The sequence below is a fragment of the Delphinus delphis genome, chromosome 1 (assembly GCF_949987515.2).
Source record: "Delphinus delphis chromosome 1, mDelDel1.2, whole genome shotgun sequence".
In the NCBI taxonomy this organism is placed as follows: domain Eukaryota; kingdom Metazoa; phylum Chordata; class Mammalia; order Artiodactyla; family Delphinidae; genus Delphinus; species Delphinus delphis.
The window spans coordinates 104,536,316-104,563,423 of NC_082683.1; the positions used below are offsets into that span (position 1 = coordinate 104,536,316).

Below are 27,108 nucleotides of genomic sequence, written 5' to 3' on the forward strand. Positions count from 1 at the left end.
CAACGGAATACTACGGCAATGAGGAAGACTGAATTACATTTAACAGGAAAGAATCTCACAAACTTAATGTTGAATGAAAGAAGACAGACATAAAAGAGTGTATACTAAATGGTTCAAATTATATTAAGTTTAAAACCAGGTTATCTTAGGGAAGGGATGTTTAGTGATTGGAAAGGGGCATAAAGAGCAATGCAAGTTACCCATGTAACTTGTACATGGGTGTGTTCAGTTTGTGAAAATAGGTAAAAGGCTTGTAAATCTAACTATACTTGGCCTTGAATAAAAGTTAAAACATTTCTGGTGTTTAAAATGAGGTGGAGGCACTTCTGGAATAGCAGAGCGACGACCTCTGAAAATCTGTTCTTCCATAAAAGCAATGAGAACACAAGCAAAAACTGTCAAAGTCAACTTTTACAAAACTCTGGAAAATTAGCCAAAGGCTTGCAATAATCTGAAGAGTATTTATTTAAGAAAAACATCCAAATCTCAGTAAAAACAGAGAGCTTTGTGGCATTTTAACTTGCCCGATTCCCATTAGCCTCTCCCCATATCTGTGGTAGCCATGAAAACAGCAGCAGAGCAGCCACTGGAAGGGAATGTGAGGGTTTGGAGCTCCTCATAAAGATCCAGCCCCAGAAAATCATCACTACTCGACCTGTCTGACAGCTCTCCATTTGGAAAATGGGGAAAAGCCCCATTTGCAGGGCCGGCTATTATTTGACCTGATTAGCGCTCACTCAGTGGGAAAAGCCCCAGCCCTAAGACGCTTTTCAAATATAATCATCAGCAATGATTTAATATTACAACTGCCTGAGGTGCTGATACCAGTAGGAGAAAACAAGAGGCTGTCTAGAAAACTTAAGGAGAAAAGCTGGAAAATGATATGCGTATAGAGTACTTTTAAAAGACCTGACACATTCCTGGGCCTCCAGCAGGCCACAAGTATGTGCAGGGCTGTGCACACGTCCAGGAAAGATCTAAGAAGACCCTAATCTCTTACCTCTAGCTCACCTTGAGGCCCCGTGTAAGCCCCTCAGCAAAGGGTTGAAAATACAGGACCAAAGCATTTAGACATTTCTGCTCAATCATTATCTGAGTACTAAGCTAACCCAGCAGAGACTGCAGTGGCCACACATGACTATGAAGACAGACTTTACAGAATTGCGGCAGAAAAGTCACTAAGTAAACATAGCAACAACAAAAATGAACCCTAGGTGGTGGGTGGAGGGCAGATTTCACTAGTGAATTCCCATAAACATTGAAAAAATTAATACCGATTCCTCACAATCTCTTCTGGAAAAATAAAAAATGAGGGCACACTTTCTTACTCATTCTAGGAGGCGTGTATTATACTGAAACCAAAACCAGGCAAAGACATCACAACAAAAATAACTATAGGCCAATGACATGAATATAGATGCAAAGACCCTTAACAAAATACTAGCAAATTAAATCCAGCAACATATATAAAGTATTACACAACATAATCAAGTGGGATTTATTCCAGAAATGCAAGCTTGGTTTAATATCCAGTACTACAGTAATTTAGAAAATGTATGGTATAAGGATAGAACATATAGATCAATGGAAAAGAAGTGAGAGTTCAGAATTACATTCTTACCTTTATGGTCAATTGGTTTTCAACAAAGATGCCAAGACAATTCATTGGGGGAAAGAATAGTCTCTTCAACAAATAATGCTAGGGCAACTGAACATCTACAGGCACATATCTACAAGCAAAAGCATGATGTTGTAGCCCTACCTCTCACTATACATAAAACTTAACTCAAGATGGATCACAGACCTCAGTATAAGAGCCAAAAGTATAAACTGCTTAGAAAAAAAACAGGAGTAGGTATTCTTGACCTTGGTTAAGCAGTGATTTGTTAGTCCATATGACACCAATAGCACAAGCAACAAAAGGAAAAAACAGATAAACTGGTCTTCATCAAAATTTTTAAATGTTGTGTTTCACAATAAATGCTGGGGAGGGTGTGGAGAAAAGGGAACACTCTTGCACTGTTGGTGGGAATGTAAATTGATACAGCCACTATGGAGAACAGTATGGAGGTTCCTTAAAAACTACAAATAGAACTACCATATGACCCAGCAATCCCACTACTGGGCATATACCCTGAGAAAACCATAATTCAAAAAGAGTCATGTACCAAAATGTTCACTGCAGCTCTATTTACAATAGCCCGGAGATGGAAGCAACCTAAGTGCCCATCATCGGATGAATGGATAAAGAAGATGTGGCACATATATACAATGGACTATTACTCAGCCATAAAAAGAAACGAAATTGAGTTATTTGTAGTGATGTGGATGGACCTAGAGTCTGTCATACAGAGTGAAGTAAGTCAGAAAGAGAAAAACAAATACCGTATGCTAACACATATATATGGAATCTAAGAAAAAAAAAAAAGGTCATGAAGTACGTAGGGGTAAGATGGCAATAAAGAAACAGACCTACTAGAGAATGGACTTGAGGATATGGGGAGGGGGAAGGGTAAGCTGTGACAAAGTGAGAGAGTGGCATGGAAATATATACACTACCAAACGTAAAATAGATAGCTAGTGGGAAGCAGCCGCATAGCACAGGGAAATCAGCTCGGTGCTTTGTGACCACCTAGAGGGGTGGGATAGGGAGGGTGGGAGGGAGGGAGATGCAAGAGGGAAGAGATATGGGAACATATGTATATGTATAACTGATTCACTATGTTATAAAGCAGAAACTAACACACCATTGTAAAGCAATTATACTCCAATAAAGATGTTAAAAAAATTTTTTTTAAATGTTGTGTTTCAAGGACACCATCAAGAGAGTGAAAGACTGTTCACAAAGTAGGAGAAGTTACTTGCAAATCATGTCTGATAAGGTAGCTGTATCCAGACTACATAAAAAACTCATAATTCAACAATGAAAAGACAGATAAACCAATTTAAAATAGGCAAAGGATTTGAAAAGACACTTCTTCAAAGAAGATATACAAATAACTAATAAGCACATGAAAAAATGCTCAACATCATTAGTCATTAGGAAATTGCAAATCAAAACCACATTGAGAAAACAACACATTGAGATACCACTTTATACTCATTAGGATACTTAAAAAAAGACTGACAACAAAAAAATTGGGGGAAAGAAATGAAAAACTTGGAACCTTTATACAGATCTTTCTCAACTTACAATGGGGTTACTTCCTGATAAACCCATCATTGAGTTGAAAATATCCTAAGTTGAAAATGCATTTAATACATCTAACATACACAACATCATAGCTTAGCCTAGCCTACCTTAAACATGCTCAAAACACTTACATCAGCTACAGTTGGGCAAAATTAGCACAGAGTCTGTTTTATAATAAAGTGTTGAACATCTCATGTAATTTATTGAATACTGTACTAAAAGCAAAAAGCAGACTGGTTGTATGGGTACACAACTGTCATAAGTGTGTCTGTCAGTTGTCTGCCCTCGTAATCTTGTGGCTGACTGGGAGCTGTGGCTCGCCGCTGATGCCCAGCATCATTAGAGAGTATCAAACTGCGTATCGCTAGCCCAGGAAAATAAAAAGGAAAATTCAAAGTTCGAGCTACCGTTTCTGCTGAATGTTTATTGCTCTTGCACCATTGTAAAGTCGAAAAATCGTATGTTTGAACCATCCTAAGTCAGGGACCCTCTGTACATTGGTGGTTGAACTCTCATACAAAGTAGTGCAGCCACTTTCAAAACCCTTTAACAGTCCTTCAAAATGTTAAATATAGAGTCACCATATAACCCAGCAATCCCATTCCTAGATGTATACCAAGATAACCCAAAACATCTAACTATACAAAAACTTTATACACAAGTTCGGAGTAGCATTTTCATGTGGAAAACATCTGGAAAAGTGGAAACAACCCAAATGTTCACTGACTCATCCTGAATGAATGAACAAAATGTGGTATAGCCATACAATGGAATACTACTCCACAATAAAAACAAATGAAGTACTGATAAATATTACAACATAGACGAACCCTGAAAACGTTATGTTAAGTGAAAGAAGCCAATCACAAAATCCACTTGTATGAAATGTTCAGAAAAGGCAAACCCATAGGAGACAAAGTGGATCGGAGGTTGCCGTGGAGAGGGGAGAGGGGCAATGGGTACTGGGTTTCATCACGGAGTGATGAAAATGCTCTAAACTTGATTATGGCGATGGATACACAACTCTGTGAATATACCAAAAGTCATTAAATTGTACACTTTAAATGAGTGAATTGTATGGTGTATGAATTTTATCTCAATAAGGCTATTTAAAAAACTATGCAGGTGGAATTCATCACAACTGTTCTCTGATGCATCATCCATTACTTATTCCGTGGCAATAAAGATAATGTAGTTTGAGTAGTCCTGATTTTCTGATCTTTGGCATGATTTCCACTTTCCTCCAGACAGGAATTTTTCTCCCCACAGGAATAGATGGCCCTCAAATCAAAGCCAACTCCAGATCCTTTCAAAACGTGAGTGGGGAGAATGGGTTCTCATCAATGAAGAAAAAGATGCCAGAGCTGCTGCTGTGTTTGACGAGCCTCCCCTTCTCACTTAAGCCCACTCCAATCAGGTTTCACCTCCACGGCTCCACTACAACCGCTCACCAGTCAGCAATGCTAATGGTTAAGATAAAGTTGTTATCTTACTGACATAGTAAACAGCATTTGACACAACTAGTTACTTCTTCCACCTTGATTCACTTTCTTCACTTGGCTCCCCAGACACTGCATTATTGTAGTTTTTCTCCCAGTTTCAATACTTTTTCTTCTCAGTCTCTTTGTGTGGTTCCCTCTCTTCTCCCTGACCTTAATATTGCAGACACCCAGGTTTTAGTCCTTGTTTCTTTATTTACATTCTTTTTTACACTCACTCTCTTTGCGATTTCATCTCATCTCATGGCTTTAACTACGATTTGTGTAACTGATGACTTCTAAACGTATAACTCTAGCCAGACCTCTTTGCTGAACTCCAGATTCATATATCCAACTCTCCATTCAGCATATTCGTGTGGATATCCAATGGACATCTCAAATTCAGTCTACCCAGAACTGAGCTCCTGACCCTTCCTTCCCAAACCTGCTCTACCACAGCTGTCCTTTCTGTTGGTGGCAACTCTACCCTTGCAGTTACTTAGGCGAAAACCTTGGAGTCATTCTTCACTCCTCTATTTCTCTCATACTCTATGCCTAATCCATCTGCAAATCTTGTTGCTTCTACCTTCAAAATATATTCAGAATCTCTTAGCACTTTCACCTCTTCTGCTGTTACCACTCTGGTCTGAGGCACGATCAACTCTCACCTGGATTGCTAACTGGTCTCCTTGCTTCCAACCTAGCTACAATGCGGTCTATTCTTAACAATAGCCAAAGCGACCCTTTTAAAACATAGACTGTGGGCTTCCCTGGTGGTGCAGCGGTTGAGAGTCCGCCTGCCGATGCAGGGGACGCAGGTTCATGCCCCGGTCTGGGAAGATCCCACATGCCGCGGAGCGGCTGGGTCCGTGAGCCATGGCCGCTGAGCCTGCGCGTCCGGAGCCTGTGCTCCGCAACGGGAGAGGCCACAACAGTGAGAGGCCCGCGTACCACAAAAAAAACAAAAACAAACATAGACTGTGTCACTTCTCTGTTCCAAATCCTGCACTTCCCATTTCCTCAGAGTAGAAGCCGAAGTCCTTACAATGGCCTATCATGATCATCTCTTCCCTTTCAACCCTGTGACGTCTGGATTCCAACCCTCCTCCTCACCCGCTTTGTTCCCCCTTCTCCAGACATGCTGACTTCCTTGTGTTCCCTGAATACACCAGGCATACTCCCACCTTAGGGGCTTTGCACTGACTCTTTTCTCTGATAGGAATTCTCTTCCCCCAGATATTCACGTCACTAACTCCCTCACATTAAGTCTTTGCTCTAATATTATCTTATCAAGGGGGTTCACCAAGCCACGCTGTTTACAATAGCAACATGTTTCCCTCAGTGCCACTCCCAATTCCCCTTAATCTTTTTCTATATAACCTATCACCTTCTAATATACTTTATGTTTGGCTTATTCATTATAGTTATTATTTATGTTGTGTTACCCCAACAGAATGTAAGTACTATGGTGGCAAAGATTTTTGTCTGTTTTCTTCACTGATGTAACATGAGTACATAACACAGGACCTAGGACATGGTAAGCGCTCAATAAATATTTATTAAATGAATGCATGAATGAAATTAAAGGTTTATTAATAGGGTGATGTCTAAATAAAGTGTGGCCTATTTATATAATGGCACACTATACAACAAATAGAAGAAATGAACTAGAGTTAGATGTACGAACATGAGATCAAAAAACATACCGCTGTGTGAAAAAAGAAAACTGCAGAAAGGTTCTACAATACGGCACCACTTGTATCATTTTGTTTTTAAACCACACAATTAAAAATATTATATTTATTCACGGGATTACACATGAAAACAAGTGTGAAAAATTGGCTGGATTGATATAGGTCAAGTCCAAGATTTGGTTGCCTGGGGATCGAGAAAAGGGAGGTAGGGAGAAGGGGTGAAAGGAGTGGGCAAGGAAAGAATTAAAGGGTCCTTCAACTTTGTTTAATATAGGAAGTCAAGCAAATATGACAAAATGTCAACAATATTCATCCTTGGTGTTGGGAACATGAATGTCTGTTATAGTAGCCCCTGTGTTTTGCTGAATTTAAACTTTTTTCAGAAACATTTAATTAGCAAGGAGAGTACAGGATAGCATGATTCCAAAAAAATACAGCTGCTAGGTATCAATGAAAGCCATTCAAGCAATTAGCTGATTCAGTAAATCTTAGATCCAATGTCTAAGTGTCTAAGTGTCCCTTAGGTATCAATCAAAGCCATTCAAGCAATTAGCTGATTCAGTAAATCTTAGATCAAATGTCTAAGTGTCCCTTAGGATTTTACTACTTCCTATATAAATGTTATCTTCCCAGGAATCAGGTACTATAAGTTTTGGTTAGGACACCTGGAAGACTGTTCAGACTCACAAATTCCCATTGATCATTTCCTCTCGGAAACTAGCAATTTCATGCTGAGTTATTTTTATTAGACTCTTATCATCCTCATCACAAATCCCCTTAACAGGAACCTTGTTTGGGGATCAATTTAAATTAAAAGAACTCTGTTATCAGTGATAAACTCTCACTCACTCTCTTCAACTGGTCTGCCTCCTGTCAGTATTTATGTTTGCCAATGAATATCTATCTGTACACGTTTGGATTCTTCTATACTTTTTTCTTAGTTCAATATTTACAAAGCTAAATAAGTAGCTTCTATAAGCCTGCTCCAGACTTAAAAGCCACCTCCGTCTAAGTCCTATTGCTTAGTGTGTATATGTGTGTGTATGTGTACACATATGTACCTCTTTACCTAGAGCAGTATATTAGTCAGCTTTTTCTAGGCTAGGCTGGGTAACAACCCTAAATAAGCGGCCCACAGCAATGGTTTCTTTCTCATTCACATCACATATTAGTAGCTGTAGGCTGGCTTTTCCTCTGCTTTACATACCTTCTCATTCCAGGACCCAAACTGAAGGAGTTAGAAGGAAGGAAGAGCAAGAGAGTCAGAACAAACATGGAATGGCTTGCAAAGATCCTGCGTGGGCACGGTGTATCACATGCTCACTTGCTTTCCATTGGCTAAAGCAAGTCATGTGGACAAGCGCAACACGAGTGGAGTAGGAACAGATGCTTCTCCTGTCGAAGGCACTGTCAGTCATGCGGCAATGGATGAGGACATATAATCCTCATACACATGGGTTAGCAAACTGCTGCTCACAGGCCAAATCTGACCTGTGGATTGTTTTTATTCAGCCCATGGGTTAAGAATGGTTTTTACATTTTTAAAGGGCAGTCAAATATAAAAAAAGAGAAGAAGGAGAAGGAAAAAGAATAGGAGGAGGAGGAGAGGTGGTGGTGAAGAGGGTGATGACAGCACATGGGGCCTGCAAAGCCTAAACCATTTACTATCTACGCTCTTGCAGAAAAAGTCTGCTGATCATTGTCCTTACAGGAATGAACATGAATAATTAGGAATGATAACAATCTACCATAAACATGCCCCTCCCCCCCCACCAGCAATTCCTACCTTGAGGAAGAATAAGAGAGCTATTCTGTAGAGGACAAGACGGCAGACAGTTTATTGTTGTTTTTATAAAATTTATTTCTTGAGTAAATTTTATGTGAAATTTTCATGTGTGTATATATGATAGACCCCAAAACTTAGGTCCTAAAAAATATTGAAGATTTTGGGGACTACATTAAATTAAATACTTTTATTCATCAAAGGGCATAACAAAGTGAAAAGGCAACCTGTGAAGTGGGAGAAAATAAAGACTAACTACCACAACTCAACAACAACAAAAACAACCTGATTAAAAAATGGGCAAAGGACTTGAAGAGTCGTTTCTCTAAGGAAGTTATACAAATGGCCAACAAGCATATGAAAAGATGCTCAACATCACTACTGATTAGGGAAATGCAAATTAAAACTATAAAATGAGATATCGCCTCATATCCATTAGGAAGGCTACTATTACAAAAACCCCACAAACCCCAAGAAAACCCACACATACAAAAAAGAAAATAACAACTGTTGATGAGGATGGAGAAATTGGAACCCTTGTGCACTGTTGGTCAGAAAGTAAAATGGTCCAACTGCTATGGAAAACAGTATGGTGATTCCTAAAAAAATTAAAAATAGAATTACCATGTGATCCAGCAATATCACTTCTGGGTTTATACACAAAAGAAACAACAAGAATTCACTGTATAGCACAGGGAACTATATTCAATATCTTGTAATAAACTATAATGGAAAAGAATTAATATAACTGAATCACTTTGCTGTACACCTGAAACTAACACAATAGTGTAAATCAACTATACTTTGATTAAAAAAAAAAAGAATACAAAGCAGGATCTTAAAGAGCTATTTGTATACACATGTTCACAACAGCATTATTAAACATAGCCAAAAGGGGGAAGCAACCCGAATAGCCATTGTCAGATGAATGAATGGATAAACAAAATGTGATATATACACACAATGGAATATTATTCAGCTTTAAAAAGGAAGGCAATTAAGACACATGCTATAGCATAGATGAACCTGGAGGACAGTATGTTAGGTGAAATGAGCCCAGTCACAAAAAGACAAATACTGTATGATTTTACTCATATGAATTATCTAGAACAGTCAGACTCATAGAGACAGAAAGCAGAATGGTGGTTGCCAGGGTCTGGAGGTTGGGGGGAGGGGAGGAAATAGCTGTTTAATGGCTACAGAATTTCAGTTTTGCAAGATGAAACAGTTCTGGAGATTGGTTGCACAGTAACATGAATATATTTAACACTACTGAATTGTACACTTAAAAAATGGTTAAGATGGTACATTTTATATTCATGTATTTTACCTCAGTTTTAAAAAAAAGTCTGTGTAAAGAAAAAATATAAACATATATCTAAGGTTGGGAAAAAGTAGTTAATGTTATGTTATGTGAATTTCATCCCAAATTATTTTAAAAATTCAAGTGGAGGGGCTGGTTAGAGGTGAAAAGGAAAGATCTGGTTTCAGATATGTTGAAATTGAGATTTTGGAAAGATATGCAGAGATAGAAGTCTAGAAGACTGCTAGAAACACAAAAAACTAGGAAGAAAGGTCAGGGAAAGAGACAAGATTTGAGAGAAAATGGCTGAAAGTTATAGAAGTAGATGAGACTTCAAGAGGGCAGAAAAAATAAAAAATATGGAATAGATCTATCTATGTATCTGTCTAGGTATCTGTCTATCTACCTATCTACCTACCTACCTACCTACCTATCTAGCTCAGGACAGAATTCTGGAGATTAAAAGGAATGAGCAGTTAATATATCAATGAATCAGAATAGTAAAGAAGTATAAGAAGAAAAGACTAAGCACAGGTAAATTAGAGGTCACATTGTGCTTCATTAAAAAAAAAAAAAACACAACCCTGGGTTGTGTTCTTTATCCTGTAGTATATAACAAATAAGTACAAAATATGTTTGTAAATGATGTCTCTCCCTACATATATTTGTTATTGTTTTGATTTGGATAAATAATGTTTAAACAAGGAAAAACATGAATTAAAAAATCATCTAAAAACAAACAAAAATGATGAAAGTCTTAAATCATAAGATGATTTTCATATTCTTATTTTAAACTCTTTTCAACTCTTGACTAAAATTCCCTAAAATTCTTGGCAGTAAAGATCCCTTCAGTCTAATTCAAAGCACTGTCCTCGGCAAAGCTGCTCTCTTTATTTAAAAAATTAATTTATTTTTATTTTTGGCTGCGTTGTGTCTTCGTTGCTGTGCACGGGCTTTCTCTAGTTGCGGCAAGTGGGGGCTACTCTTCATTGTGGTGCGCGGGCTTCTCATTGCGGTGGCTTCTCTTGTTGTGGAGCATGGGGTCTAGGCGCGTGGGCTTCAGTAGTTGTGGCACACGGGCTCAGTAGTTGTGGCACACGGGCTTAGTTGCTCCGTGGTATGTGGGATCTTCCCGGACCCGGGCTCAAACCCATGTCCCCTGCATTGGCAGGCAGATTCTTAACCACTGTGCCACCAGGGAAGTCCCAGAGCTACTCTCTTTTTATACTTTCCTTGTAGTGGGGTCAACAGCTGCAACACTTGGTTTCATGGGGCTTTTTGCTGGTTTTACAAGAAGTTTAGGGAACATGTTACAACAGCAAACAAAATAATTAGTTTACTGACTAAACTTGTGAGCAGGTTGTTTCTTGGTTTCATTGTGAATGGGTGACTCAAAGCTCAGATGAAATTTTTATGCCATATTTATTTTGCCTTTGTTATTTTAAATGCTTGAATGACAACTATATTGAAAAACCTGTAGTGTTCTCACACAGTTCTGTGGGTTCTTCTTTTCTTTTGACTTATATATCCTAAGTGCCTACTCATTAAAAAAATTTTTTTAATACTAAGTCAACTTTAGTGAGGCATAAAGTACAAACAATAAGATGGACCCACTTTAGCTGCTCAGTCCACAGAGTTCTGACAAATCTATACATGTGTAACCATCACACCAGTCAAGATATAGAACAGTTCAATGTCCCCCAAAAGTTCCCTCACACAGTTTTGCAGTTTATTCCTCACCCTTCCCTCAGCCCTGCTCCTGGGAACCACTGATCTGTTTTTTGTTATTATGGATTAGTTCTGCCTGTTCTAGAATATCATATAAATGTTAGTATATAATATGAATTCTTCTGTTCTTGGCTTCTTTCAGCATAATGTTTCTGCTATTCCTTCATGTTGTTACAGACTCCTTTTCACTGTTTAATAATATTCCATTGATTGAATATTCTACCATTATTTATTTATTCATTGATGGACGTTTGGGTTGTTTTTAGTTTGGAACTATTGTGAGCAAAAACACTATGAACACTTACGTATAAGTCATTTTGCAGGCAATGTTTGCATTTCTCTTTGGTAAATACCTAGGAGTGAAACTGCTGTGTCACTTGGTAAGTATATGTTTAATTTTATAAGAAATTGTCATTTTATACTCTTAACAGCAATGTATGAGTTCATGTTGTTCCACATCCTTACCAAAACTTAGCACTATCAGTATTTTTAATTTTAGTCATTCAAGTGGGTAAAATGGGTTTTAGAAAAAGAGTCATGTATTTGGAAATTAAAACACATATTTCTAAATAAATCACAGATCAAACAAGAAATAATAGAAATTAGAAATCATTTACAAATGAGTTATAGTGAAAATACTACATATCACAACTTTGTAGATGCTGATAAAACAGTACTTAGAAGGAAATGAGTATTTATAATTATATTAGAAAAGAAGAATGGCTAAAAATTAATGAGGTCCACTTAAGAAGTTAGAAAAATAACAACAAAGTAATTTCAAAGAAAACAGAAGCAAGAGAGGAAACAATGAAACTAATGAAATAGAAAAGAAAGGTATGATAGAGAGGCTCACAAAACCGAAAATGCAAATTAAAATAAGATAGCATATTCTATCCTTTATAATGGCAAAAGTAAAATGTCTAATTATACCAAATATTGCCATAGACCAAAAGAAACTCTTCACTTGTTGGGAATGTAAATTGGAATACCAATTTGGAGAGCAATCTAGCAATAGCCACTAACACTTATGATATATATACATGTCATATATCCTCATGATTCCACTCTTAGTATGTACACCTAGAAAAGCCTTTCAGATGTACACAAAAAGCATATAGAAGTATGCCCACTGTAGTATTATTTGCAGTAACAAAAAAGTTGGAAAAAATCTAAATACGCTTTGTCAGGAAAATAGATAAATAAATTGTGATAGAGCCAGACAATGGAATATTGTAGAGCAGTCAAAACGAATAAATCTCGAACACATAACTAATGTTGCACACAAAAATATAGATGCAGGAAGATTTGTGCAGCACGATGCTATTTACATAAAGTTTTAAAACATACAAAATAAATGATATGGATTGTTATGGCCAAATTATATGCAATACAAATAGAAACACGTACATGGGAATGATGAGTATTAAATTCAGTATAGTGGTTACCTCTGGGGAGGCAGGAAACATAATGGGGTTAGAGAGAGCTAAACAGAAAGTTTCGACTGTACTTGTAACGTTTGATAGACACATATACACTACTGACACTATGCATAAAACAGACAACTAATGAGAACCTACTGTAGAGCACAGGGAACTCTACTCAGTGCTCTGTGGTGACCTAAATGGGAAGGAAATCCAAAAAAGAGGGGATATATGTATACGTATAGCTGATTCACTTTGCTATACAGTAGAAACTAACACAACATTGTAAAGCAACTGTACTCCAATAAAAATTAATTTAAAAAAAACCCAGAAACTACATGCAGCAACTATGCCAAAAGGTTAGCATTTCAAAAAGCAGTCATTCGCCTTCATATTTTTCTGAATGTCTGAAATATTTCTTAAAAAGTCCTGAAAAACCTTTGACAACAAACGCCTGTGAAAATAGTTTGTTATTGAGTATAAAGACAGGCACTGTCATTAATTTGATCCCCACCTTCCAAATCCGCTCTACCCTTAAACAAATCAAGGAGCCTAGGGTGGGGACAATATGTGTCTGGTGATGTAGGGTGAGAGAGAAAGTTAACATCTGCCAGGAATTATACATCATATTATTTAAATATCCCTATTATAGACATTAAAAAGGGGGTTCAGAGAGCTTCAGTAACTTGCCCAGTGTGTCACTACAAGAAGAGATCACAGTGAGATTCAAACTGTATCTGGCTTCAAAGCTCATACTCTTTCCACTACTGCCCTGATAGTAAAAAATAACTCTTCTTGGAGGTGTCATTAAGATATGACCTAACCCTGTAGTCCAGGATGCAAGCAGCACAAATACTACAGCTTCTCATCAAGTCACACATGAGTATAGATCTAGGCAAGGAAGTGGTACTAGTGGCAACTTTTTAGAGAAGGAAATATAACATGAGGAGTTTGAGTTATATAATAATTCTCCTAACTTCTCTTTATTATTTATGCCATGGGCCATTTAGAACTTTTGTCTCTCCCTGGAAACTTTGGAGGTGACACCAATTTTACAAATAGATTCCTCAAGACCATTAACCTATATAGAGGTCTGTTTGCTTCCTTCCTATTACGAGTTGAATGTACACCTGTTGTTGGTAGCCTAACAACTTGAGAGTTTAACGAATACAAGTATGTACTCAAATATGCTTCCAAAATTACTAGGATAAGTGAAAACACAAAAGATTCTCTGTCCTACTTTAGGCTTTGGCTTTTTACCTCTAAGATAAGGGACAACGAATGGGTCAGGTACCACTTTTGTTTGTATTCAGTGAGCCAAGATTCATGTAGTCAGTTCCTTTGGCCCTTATTCGGAAATTGGTTCCTCCATAGCCCCCTTTCCTTTATTGTTATTATTGATTTTAGTTTCCTGGGAAACAAAACCTACCTCTAATTAGAGAATGAGGCCACATTCCAAAGCTGCAGATTCCATTCTTCTCCCTCGACTCTTCCCTGGACTGTTTTGGACCCTCTGTAACATGATGTCTGATGGTCGAAAACTGTCCTTTTCTCCCAGCCTTGGCAGAAAGCCAGTGCCTAAAGCTATGAACTCCAGCTTTTATCTTCCATCTGCAGGGTGATTCAATCCCAAGCAAAGTAACAACTAAAGATGTGGAAACGTGCACCTCAGAGGCAGCTGTGGGAATCAGACTGGATCTGCACTCGGGCCTGCTAGAAATAAGAGACCACTGACTTTGGCATTGGCATGGAAACCTCTGCCAAGCACACACATAAGCAGGCGATCCCTCTCCCTCTCCCTCCCACTCTCTCTCTCTCACTCACACACACACACACATGCGCACGTGCACACACACACCTTTCAGAGGAGAGGCTCTGTAAAATTCCCCACATATGGCAAACATATTGTAGGGAAAGCACCATGACTAGAGGCCGGTGGGAAAGAAAGAAAAAGAAAATAATGAGAAAAATCTTCAGTAAGTCTAAATCGTTCCAGTCAGACCGCTGAGAAAGAATGCAAAGGATTGGAGATAAAAATTATTGGTAAAATCAGCATTATAACATAGCTAAACTCTTTCCCTATTTCAAATAATTACTAGAACTTACTCTGGTGTCCAACAATGGCACCTGGGGAACTAGTCTTTATATTTATCTGTAAGTACTTTGCTTAACACAATGGATATACATGAAAAGAGCCCTTACATAATATAAAAAGTATTTTTCTCTAACTCACAATTTCAAAAATTCTTCATTTTACTTGGAAATAATTGTCTGTGAGGAGATGTAGTTATAACTAATTTTAACTGGTATTGGCTCCCAACACTTTAATTCTAATTATTTTCTAAATTCCTATCATATTCAGTGATCAACTAAATGCATAAATGTACTGCAAAATTCCCAATATAAAGAAATTAACAAAAAAAACCTTGTTAAAATTACACAAATAACCTCTAATTTATGTTTTATAAGTTAAGAATTGATTTATCAAATTTTCTCAAAATAAAACCAGAAGAGGGGCTTCCCTGGTGGCACAGTGGTTAGGAATCTGCCTGCCAATGCGGGGGACACAGGTTTGAGCCCTGGTCCGGGAAGATCCCACATGCCACGGAGCAACTAAGCCCATGCACCTAGAGCCCGTGCTCCGCAACAAGAGAAGCCACTGCAATGAGAAGCCCGCGCACCGCAACAAAGAGTAGCCCCTGCTCGCCGCAACTAGAGAAAGCCCACGCGCAGCAACGAAGACCCAACGCAGCCAAAAATAAATAAATAAAATAAATATATAAAAACAAACAAACAAACAAACAAAAAACAGAAGAAAATACTCTAACTTCTGCTTTAAAGAATTATTGGTAAAAGTTAATCAGATCATTTGAACACAAAATAACCTGTGATAAAAAGTGATGGAGTGGAAGAAACACTGACCTGATGTTCTCAGCGGCCTCCTGCTTGAAGGGCTTTCTAGAAACTGAGTTTAAATTTTTACCTTGAGGGTAGGAGAGAGGTGCTGATGTATTTTAAGTAGAAAGATGACCGTGGCTACAATGTGGGGAATGGACCATCGATTTGTGAGACTGAAGCAGGAGTGAGAGGGTAATTTAGTAGTCCAGGGTCTTCAGGTCAGCTCTGGCTCTGCACTGCCCCTCTGCCAACAGCTCCTGAGGCAAAGGCATGGTGGGAGACCGAAAAATATTCTCTCCCCATGAGTACAGATCTTCCTCAACTTACAATGGGGTTACGTCTTGATAAACACATGGTTAAGCTGAAAATATTCTAAGTTGAAAATGAGTACAGATCTTCCTCAACTTACAATGGGGTTACGTCTTGATAAACACATGGTTAAGCTGAAAATATTCTAAGTTGAAAATGCATATAATACACCTAACCTACCGAACATCATAGCTTCACTGTGCTCAGAACACTTACAATAGCCCTATAGTTGGGCAAAATCATCCAGCACAAAGCCTATATTATAATAAAGTGTTGAATATCTCATGTAATTTATTGAATACTGTACTGAAAGTGAAAAACAGAACGGTTGTGAGTGTCTCGGTTGTTTACCTTGGTGATCTCGCGGCTGACCTGGAGCTGCAGCTCCCTGCTGCTGCCCAGTACCACAAGAGAATATCGTACTACATATTGCCAGCCTGGAAAAAGATCAACATCCAAAATTCAAAGTACAGCTTCTACTGAATGCATATTGCTTTCAAACCATCATAAGTTGAACCACTGTAAGTCAGAAACTGTCTATATAGCTTCTAAAAGTAGTGCCTTAGGAAGAAAAAAGAGTCCTGGATTTGCCACCTACAAGCTGTTATGACCTCAGGTAGCTAATTAAGAAGATATTATTAAGCATTTACTAAGTACCAGGCACCCTCAGAGATTTTCTGATTACTTAATCTCTTTATACCTTAATTTATTCATCTGTGAAAAAACAGTAATGCCTAACTCATGCACTGCTTTGAAGATTAAAAGAGAGGTCATATACATGAAACGGCTGGTAAATCTTCCACGTTTAAAGATGCTCTATTTTCTTCTCAATCCCCCTCTACTGAAAACTCCACAGGTTGATAAAGACAGTTGTTAATTAATTGGCTTTTGGATAGCAAGACATAAAATACAAACACCATGATGATTCTTTCACCTACTAGAACAAGGCAAATATGGGGTCAGGTCTTTAAAATAATCATTGTTTCAAGGCGACTAGCTTAGTTAATATACTTCTACTTGAGAATGGTCCTAAGAAGCAAAAGCCAATACATGCCTTCACAGTTTCAAGATAAAGCATCAGGAAGAACTTCCCATCATCCTCCATGAACCGCTTGAAGCTTTACAGCATTCTAGAGGAACTGATATCTAGGTACTCCTTTCTAGGCACTCCGTAGGCACTAAGTAAGCATCGTTTCTAGTCAAACTATTATAAATGGTGACAAGCAACTATGTAGGATGGCAGTTTATAGCCATTAAACATCAGCTAACACAGATCAGTGAAAAGAGGAGGCACAAAAAATTAAGGTTTATTTTTATGTCCAAAAGAGCTAATTTTATAGCAAATAAATGAAAGCCTGATTAACATATCAAAGGCATGAAAAAAGTGGAAGCGTACAAATGAACTTATCTACAAAACAGAGACAGACTCACAGACACAGAGAACAGACTTGTGGTTGCCAATGGGGAAGGGGAGTGGGGGAGGGATGGAGTGAGAGTTTGGGGTTAGCAGATGCAAACTAGTATATATAGAATGCATAAACAACAAGGTGCTATGGTACAGCACAGGGAACTATATTCAATATTTACGTAATAAACCATAATGGAAAAGAATATAAAAAAGAATGTATATGTATGTATAACTGAATCACTTTGCTGTACAGCAGATATTAACACAACACTGTAAATCAACTATACTTCAATTAAAAAAATACATACCACATCAGGGAAAAAAAAAAAAGAAAAAAGTGGGAGCATAAAAACCAAAGTTTAAAATTTTTTTTTAAGTGCAGAAGGATTAACTTCCCAGGAAATAAAACTTGATCAACAAATCAAAAGGCATGAAATAAAAAGAGACTTTAAGATCCATAATCAAATGTGATGCATAGATCTTGGTTGGATCATCATTCCAACAAGACAACATTTTGGAAGACATTTTGGAAGAATCAGCATAATTTGAACATGGACTGGGTATTAGAAGATAATATGGAATTATCATTAACTTGTTAGGTGTGATGACAGTATTGTGGTTATGTAAGAAAATTTCCTTAGTTTATAGAGAGGCATGCTGAAATATTTAGGGCATGAAATGTCATGATGTGTGGTATCTGCTATAAAATACTTCAACAAAGAAAACAACATTGGCGAGACAAATCACAAAATGTGAGTAAATGATGGGGGTAGAGTATACTCTTCTCTCTACTCTTCTGCATATATTTAAAGTTTTCTTTATTAAATATTTTAAAAAGGAAAGAAAATCTGATAAAATATCCAGTCCATCCACTGAGTTGTAATAAGGTTGGTTGCCCGAGTTAAAGAAGGAAATGGCCCAGACCAAGCATGTCTTGAGGACAGAAAGACACCTGAGGAAGTCTTTAATACTGTCTTTGTGGGACAAATTGTGGAATGTGGGCTGATGAGTACTTCCTTCAAATTTTACTGGCAAACTATCGAAATTCCCCCAAGGGAGCTGAAGTCAGGGATGGTAGGAGGGGGAACTGGGAGCCAATTTAGAGACCACTGAGGAAACAGGCAACACCAGTTGCCTCCACTCTCTGACCTAGGCCCACATAATGAGCTCACTAGTTTGGGAACCAGTGAGCTCATTTTGTAACATAAAAAATGTTACAAAAGGGAGGTGAATTTTTTTATCCCTCACTTATGAGAATGTTCTTACAAAGTCTCCCATATTGTGGGTTACTCTTTCAATTGCTATTTTGAACAACAATGTACCATGTGGAAGAAGATACCTCAATTACTGCAAATTTTATACAGTTATGGAGGTCACTGCCAAAAATCCTTTACAAAGGAGAACATTTTTAGAATATGGTAATCATTTCTGGGGCTATGAGCTCAAAGTGCAAGTACTGGATGTGACTGTAAATAAGCCTTTAATTTTAAAGGTCACTTTAAAAAGCAACTGACAAGTGGTTACTTTGTGGAGATTAGACATTTTCACCTACAAGAAGTATGGAAATAAGTACTGAGAATACAATTTTTAAAAAGAATATCACATAAGGATCAAAAGAGAGCTTGTATCAAAAACAGCTAAGATGGAGTGAAGATGGTATGCTTTGGAAAATGCATTAGGTGACTCCAAAACTGGCTCTAAAGATGACCAGCATTATAATTTCAGAGATGGATGTGAAGAGTTTAGATAAACATTGCTTCATGAAATATGAGAGGCACCTTCCTTTCAGAGAGAAGGTAGGAGTGCTTCTGAGGTAGGACAACCAAGAGGGTGAGAGATCTAGGGTAAGCTAATTTGAAGAAGGTAAGGCCTATGGAACAAGGACCTGGAGGGTAAGGATGGTGCACAATTAATGTCTCCAAGTTTGGAAGAGCAGTCATGTGGAAGACAGAGTTGATTTATATGTATTTTTAGCGAGGAGTTAAATGAGTGGCTAGAAGTTACAGGGAGGTGGGTGTTTGCTCAATATAAGCAAGTACTTGATAACAATTACATCTGTCCAGGATTGAATCTGAAAAGCCATACGTAAGGAAATGCTTCCTGACCAACTGTAAAAAAGGAAATTGAGGTAAATTGCCTTTATGGTCATTTTAATGATTAGAATCTATTATTCTATCACATTATCTCTAAGCTGGTAACAAGTTTAAGTTGATAACTGCATTTATTTTTTGAAGATACTCTTTTCATTGATTACATATTTTTAAATGGTTGCTCTGTGTGAATCATTACATTAAGTTCTGTGGGTGATTAAATATATACAAAAATAATGATTGTCAGAAGTTTATGATCAAGAAAGGATCACATGTATAACACGTTCCATACGTGCATACATGTTAACATGTGCCAAAACATGTATAACATACCATTCCTTGGCTGGGGCTCTGTCACCAGGTTAAAGCAGACATGTGATAAGGGCATGATCCAGTTAAAATTTTCACCTTCTTTGCTAGGGAGTCTCTTAAGCGCCTTGTCTCTAGTCCAGGTTATCTGCCTGTCCAAGAGTAAACTGATTCATCCATAGTAAAGATATGAGTCAAATATTTTGGCTTTGTTCTAAAGCCTTTCTTGGCTTGGACTCAAGACACTGGACATTGTCTTCCAGTTTCCCAGCTAGTTCTCTCAAATCTTCTCAAAAGTTATTATACGAAGAATGAACAATGGGAATTATCCAATAGACCTTCCAAATGCAATACCCAATAAAGCAACATCGGAGTTACGTAAAACCATCAGTTGCTAAATTCTATCCCTCATCACCAGGAGACTAGTCAACAGCATGAATTCATCTGTTTGAATGCAACCCAGTACAGAAAAACAATTCCAGCGTTAGAAGTACTAATGGGATACAACTTTTTGGTTTATGAAGCATTATAAACTTACCTAGTACAGTGGAGGGAAAGTTGAAAATACTATTGCATTATAATAATACTCAATGATATGAATATAGGGAAAACATGAAAATGAAACAGTCGCATTTGATGAAGTCACACTTGAAGGGTCAAAAAAAAAAATCAAAAACAGGAGTTATATAAACCATTCGATTTTTTCCTCAATCTGAAAATAAATGTTTTCTCGGTTCTAATCTGAGAAGCTGACCTGAGATTGCTGGAAAAGGATGCTCTTCTCTGGGTTTATGCCACAGGCGAGAAGAGCAGCCGTCATGTCCAAGATGCTCTGCCGGAGGATGGCTGGGTCTTGGGGGACAGTGATGGAATGTAGGTCAACAATGCTGTACAGCACGGAGTCATGCTCGTCCTGTAATCTCACCCAGCTCTCAATGGCTCCCAGGTAATTGCCAAGGTGGGGGATTCCTGTAGGCTGAATGCCAGAAAATATGCGCTTCACGGAATCTTTCTGGAACAAAGGAAAACAAACAACATTGCTTTTGAAGCAGAATCCATGAATCCTATGCCCATGTTTGATGGCTACGCAATTTTTTTTAACTGCAATCTGACAGTCATCATCCTTAAATGCATTTATTTTGTAAAGCACTATGTTAGGTGCTATTAGGAGACAGAAATTATATTAAAAAAATCTTTTTTTGCACTCAAAAGCTTATAAACACAAAGGCACGTAAGAAAAGGTCTGTATCTCCAATCTAACTGGAGATAGAGGATATGCTTATGAAAATAAAAGTAACCGTACAGTATTACAACACAATTGTGACTGGTTTGGAAAGGTAAATAGTGGGGTACAGAAAAGAGTTCCCAAGAGGAAAAGATGACTGTGGTTCTGGTGGTCAGTTGCAGAGACTTCAGACATAGAATCAAATTTCACTGGAGATTAAAGGGGCTCCAGGGGTTTTTCACATGACTTCATTCATTTTGCAGTTAAGGCAATGAAGGCCTTAGCATTAGGGCTAAAGGCTACTCTTACTTAATTCAGTTTTCTTTAAAAATAAAAGAATTTGAAAAAGAATAGATACATGTACATGTATAACTGAATCACTACGCTGTACACCTGAAACTAACACAACATTGTTAATCAACTGTACTCCAATATAAAATAAAAAAATAAAAATAATTGCTGATATTATAATTTAATGTGCAGGATCTGGGCTAAAAATTAGGAAACCTATACTCTATTTCTGATATTGCTTCTTGATAAAGTTATTTAATTTTTCACGCTTCAGTATCCATTTACTTTTGATAAAATCATAGTTGGTTTTTTATTTCTTCAAACGAAGTTTTTAATTCTGCATAATTTTTTAAATTATAAAATCATTTTTGACATGGTCATGCTATCCCATTGGTCTATACTGTCTATTATTGAAGTTATAATAGAAAATGAGAAGAAAAAAAATGTGCCTCTGTATTTGTAAGCTTTTGAGCACAACAAATTTTTTTTTTTTGTTTTTTTGTGGTACGCGGGCCTCTCACTGTTGGGGCCTCTCCCCTTGCGGAGCACAGGCTCCAGACGGGCAGGCTCAGCGGCCATGGCTCACGGGCCCAGCCTCTCCGCGGCATGTGGGATCCTCCCAGACCGGGGCATGAACCCGCGTCCCCTGCATCGGCAGGCGGACTCTCAACCACTGCGCCACCAGGGAAGCCCAGTGCAACAAATTTTTAAAAAATATTTTCTGTCTTTAATACAGATAAATGATAAAATACATCATTATCATTTTTAACAATAATAAAAAATTACTAATAACAACCATAATTTACTGGACAACTACTATGTTTCAGGCATTTATGCTCAGTGCTTTAATGCATTAATGTATTTATTCCTTATAATATATAATATGGTAGGCATATGATTACCTCTAATTTACAGATAAGAAAACTGAGGCTCACAAATATTAATAGATTGCCTTTGGCCACACAACTAATAGGTGGAACTGAAATTTCAAGTCAGGTATTACTGACTTCAAAGCTCATGTATGCTCCTTCCACTAGCTACCATGTTTTGCTTAAACACCATCTATTAAGACTTCATTACATTCACTGCATTATTTTGCAACGTTTCTGTTGCAAAAAAAAAGTTATGGGGGAAAAAAAGAATATTCTCTACACATATATTTGTGTATTAAGTGCCAAGTCTCTCCAGTGTACGTAGCTAGGAGTTGAATTGCTGGATCATAAGGTATGCATATGTACCTTCAATTGTACTACAGCGTGCTAAACTATTCCTAAGTATCAGTACGTAACAATTTGCAGTTTCTACCACCAATTCCTATTGTTCCACATCCTCACCAACACTTTGCCAGTAGTTCTATTTTTAGCTAACTGACGATATAGGGTAGAATCTCATTATGGTTTAACTGCATTTCTCTGATTATTTATTAGAGAAGTTGAGAACTCATGGCTTTTGGTATTTTTATTTCCTCTTCTGTGGAGAGGCTATTCAAGTTATTTTGCCTAGTTTTCTCAGCTTGGATTATCTTTCCAATGATTTAAGAATTTTTGTATATTCTGGATCCTAATATTTTGTCAGTTACATGTGTGGCCAATGTATTCTCTCATTATGTGGCTATTTGCCTTTATGTTACCTTTTGATGAAGAGATGTTCTTCAAATATATAATTTTTGACCAGATTTTTATGTCATAGAAGAAATCTTTTAATATCCTGAGTTCATGAAGATACGTGTGTGTATATACATACATACATATATAAAGCATATGTATGTGCATGCTTTAAAGTTTTATCTTTCACATTTAAGTCTGTATCCATTTGGAGTTTTTTGCATATGGTGTGAGGTAGACATCTACTTTATTTTCTCTCCTTTTTTTCCCCCTATATGGATACCTAATTTTTCCATCACCATTTATTGAAAAGATCCTTTCCCCACTGCTCTCTGGAATGCCACTTCAGCATAAACCAATTATCTCTATATGTCTGAGTCTGTATCTGGTCTTTCTATTCTGTCTCATTGGTCCATGGTCTATTTGTCTATGTCTGCACCAGTACCGCAGCTGCCTTTTTAATAAGTCTTGGGACCTGGTGGAGCAAGTCTTTCTACCTTCTTCTTCTTCTTCTTCTTCAAGAGTATCTAACCCACCCTTGGTCCTTTATACTTCTCAATCCATTTTACAGTCATCTTGCCAAGTTCCAAGAGAAAAAAAAAAAGCAACCTGTTGGGGTTTTTGATTGGGATTACATTGAGTCCATAGATTGCTTTGGGGAGAACCAACATCTTTATAATACTGGGTCCTCTCATCTAGAAAACCATATAGTTTATGAGGATCTAATGTAAAACACGATGACTACAGGATAACATTGCATTGTATAATTGAAATTTGCTAAGAGAGTAGAACTCAAATGCTCTCTCACACACACAAAGACAAATATGTGAGGTGTTGGTTGTGTTAATAATTAACTAGGTGGGGGGGATCTTTTCACAATGTATATCAAATCACCATGGTATATGTACACTTTAAATATCTTACAATTTATGTGTCGATTATACATCAATAAAGTTGAATTTTTTTTAAAAAAAGAATGTAACATTTAAAAAAGTCTTTATCTTTATATCTAATATTAGCTCCTAAGAGCTAATCTACTTGAGATGTGTGAGTGCCAAGACTACTTATATTTTGCCCTTCCCTTTTCCCAAGAATTTCAAATCCTACAGTCTATTTTCCTATATCTGCTTATTTTCCTCTCTATTTCTGAGATAACAGCCCTAAAATAGAAGGCTACATCATAGTTCCATGATCTAGAATTGTACTTGATATAAGCACTCAGGAGACCTAAGAGGTTTGTGGCTCTGAGAATATGAAAAATACCTTTTAAGTAACTGAGAATATAATATTACCACTTAAAATCATACACATGTACATACACACATATGAGGCTGTCAAATGACTAACTCCCCAAATCATAATTTAGAGACATTACTTTAAAAATAGTTTGTAGCTGAGAACTGAGGCTGAGGGAGGGAGAGAGAGAGAGAGAAAGAGAAAGAAAGGGAGAGAGAAGCGTTAGCATAGAATAAGTACATATCAGTGAGGCTTCCTTCAGTACCTTAGGCCCTTAACCAGCCCTGGGTCCCTGAAATGGGAATAAGCAAAGGAGCTTTCAGTGAGGTAAAAAATGATTAATGGGCTTTTGGGACTGATTGATGAAGAGAGAAAGCAAAGCAGAAAAACAAGCTCTGAACTTAATAAATGAAGAGGAAAAAAAATGCCGTCCAGAAATGCTTGACCTAGGATGAAAGGGGACTGTTTATGGTCATATAAAGGATTATAAGGGCCAATAATATCAAGCTGAGAAAAAAATACGAATATTTCCACACAAATTCGTCCATGTTCAAACTAAGGAATTATTCCCTGAGAGAAATGGAGAAACTAGTTCTTGGGAAAACTAGAAGAGAAAAGCACTAGAGGACAGACTATGAGAAAAAAGAATTGTGACCGGTGGGAATGAACTAGACATGATCTAATACATCTTTTTTGTTCTCTAGTTTCTGTGATTCTATATATCCAGGCAGAGGGAATGATGTTATCAAGAAGTAAGAGCAACAAGAAATGTTTTGTTCAATTTTCAAGGAGCTATTAAAAAAATACAGGATCTAAATGAGAACTGGATTCCTGGTCTTAAAAATATACAGAGAGTGTCTTGCACTTCTGCGGTGAGTTTATGTTCCCGTCTGTTCCCCCTGCAAGAGTCAGCAGGCAGCCTGACAGCATGGCAGGGGAGATATGCCTGGTACCATGAAATCATGGGGCTGGAATGTGGAGTTTGGGTGGTGGGAGGATGGGGGTTCTGTGTTCAAAAGCACTAGAGTTGGAAAAGAATGAAAATGAAAGGAGCATGGGCTTCCCAGTGGACAGGAGGCAAACCACAAAGAAAACAGCTTCAAGACTAGCCCACAGGCATTCGCTCATGGGGAAGTCTAGAGCATCAACCTTGAATCCCATCGCAATGCACAGAGAATAAAAAAGGCGCATTTTACAAAATAGGTCTTCATTTTTATTTCAGGTGTATTTCCTTAGCAAACGCCACTTCCAATCAATACATGCATTGGCTCAATTTGTAACAGAATCAGCATTACCAATGGGCAGCTTCAGCCCTGGGATTTGATATATTCCAGAAGACAGGGTGGGAGTTTGTATCAAAGAGAGAACTTATCAATCTGACAGATGTAGCTAAAAGCGCTCCTGTCATAAGGTACTGAGCATATCCCAAGTTCATAATTATCATAATTTCAATTATTGCACCCAAAAGCAATTAAAAACTCCCAAGCTGCTAATCATGGCAAAAGATATTTTTTGTGATTAACTAAAGAGAGCTTCTGATTTTAATCCCAAGTGAATAAAATACATCAAAAGAAGGCTGCCTACTAGCTTTGAAACACTTTCAACTTTGGTATGGTGGTGGGAACCAAAGACTTCAACTAAAGATTTCAAGATTCTTATTACAAAGTCCTGCTTGTGTCCAGCTGTAGCATCAATTGTGCACTCATCACACCTGTTTTAACTATACTCGACGGCAGACCAAAAACTTGGCTGAGCAAGCACTATGTCTAATTGGTTCCATGAAAGGCATGTTATCATGGATTGCGATAAAAAAGGAATCAACAACATTAACAACTAATTTGGTTGAAAATTTCTTTTTGTAAGTCTATTTATTCTTCTAAATAAAAAATACAGCTTAAGAAGCTCTCTGTTGGTGCTTCTCAATTCTATCATGTATGTCACCCTACTATTTCAATCCTAGGCCCCTCGCATCTGTCTTCAACACTTTCTTGAAAATGTCTATACCACCAGTTAGTGATATAAGAGCTGAAACATGGGAGACCCGGCATAGAAAATTAGCACTTCGGTCCTGGCTGGGAGGATCCAGGTGCTTCTCTGAAGCTTTCTTTGGCCACAGCTCAGCATTGTTCTGCTACAGTCAGCTCTTTCTTCCAGAAAGTACAGAGGGCTCTGGGTCTGGAGAGAAAAAGCTGACTCAGCACCAAGAAAAAAAAAACCAAAAAACTGGGTTCATTTCTGCTTAGAAATGAAACCAGATGCTCAGACCTAGGAATCAACATAGTAAATATTAATTCAATGTAAGAGAAAGCAGGTCTTATGTCACCCTCAAACAAGAAGCAATATGTCGGCCAACAATTAAAACTGCAGGAAAAAATTATTTTTAAAAAGAAAAAAGGAGAAAGGAGTGACTAATCTACTAGACCGTGAGTTCCATAAAAGCATAGATGAGAAGTACTTAGCAACGTATTATTAGGTCAGTGAAATAAGTTGAAAGGAATAAACTTGGTTTTTTAAAAATGTTTTTTACAGACTTATTTAAGCCGCTTCCAGATTTTAAGAGCTGTGCATCTATTTTCCCTCGGTGCACTGAGCTGTCCTTCTATCATGCAGTAGAATGCTTTTGCAGATGGATTTTCATTCTTGTGCTGAACTTTAGCTATCAGAAACATTCCCTGGCACTTGCATGGACCTCATCGGATGTGAAGGAGGTAGGAATTACTGGCCTTACTTTCCAGGGAAGGACACTGCAAGGTTAAGTAACCCTCACAAGATCACAGGCAGGTGGTTAGATTTGGAACCCAGCTCTCAGCCCTGGACACCGAGCTCTGTCCCTTTCCTGTGCACAGGGCTGCATCCAGTTTAGAACTTCTTGACCTTATGGTTGGTCTGGCCTTTAAGTATCCTCACTCCCGCCCGCACCTCCCCTCCACACACACGCTCTCAGAAAGGGAAGGTGTGCCACAGAGTCGTTTCCTGAAAGGCCCAGGCACACAGCTGGTGGCACACCTGGGGCCAGAATCCAGACCTCCAGAGCTCTGCTCACCAGACCACATGACGTTTTTGCATATTTATCACGTTCTTTTCTTCTGCAGCTATTTCTTTTGTACCTCAGCATCTCTGTGGGCTTATTTTCTTCAG

The 27,108-nt window shown here is 37.8% G+C and overlaps 1 protein-coding gene across 1 annotated transcript in view; it reads right to left on the minus strand.

The window, feature by feature from the left end:
- Positions 1-27,108, minus strand: part of WARS2 (tryptophanyl tRNA synthetase 2, mitochondrial) — an 88,195-nt gene that overhangs the window by 25,734 nt on the left and 35,353 nt on the right. Inside the window, exon 2 of the mRNA XM_060027943.1 lies at positions 20,369-20,626. Coding sequence (XP_059883926.1) covers positions 20,369-20,626 — 258 coding nt within the window. The remainder of the gene's footprint in view (positions 1-20,368; positions 20,627-27,108) is intronic.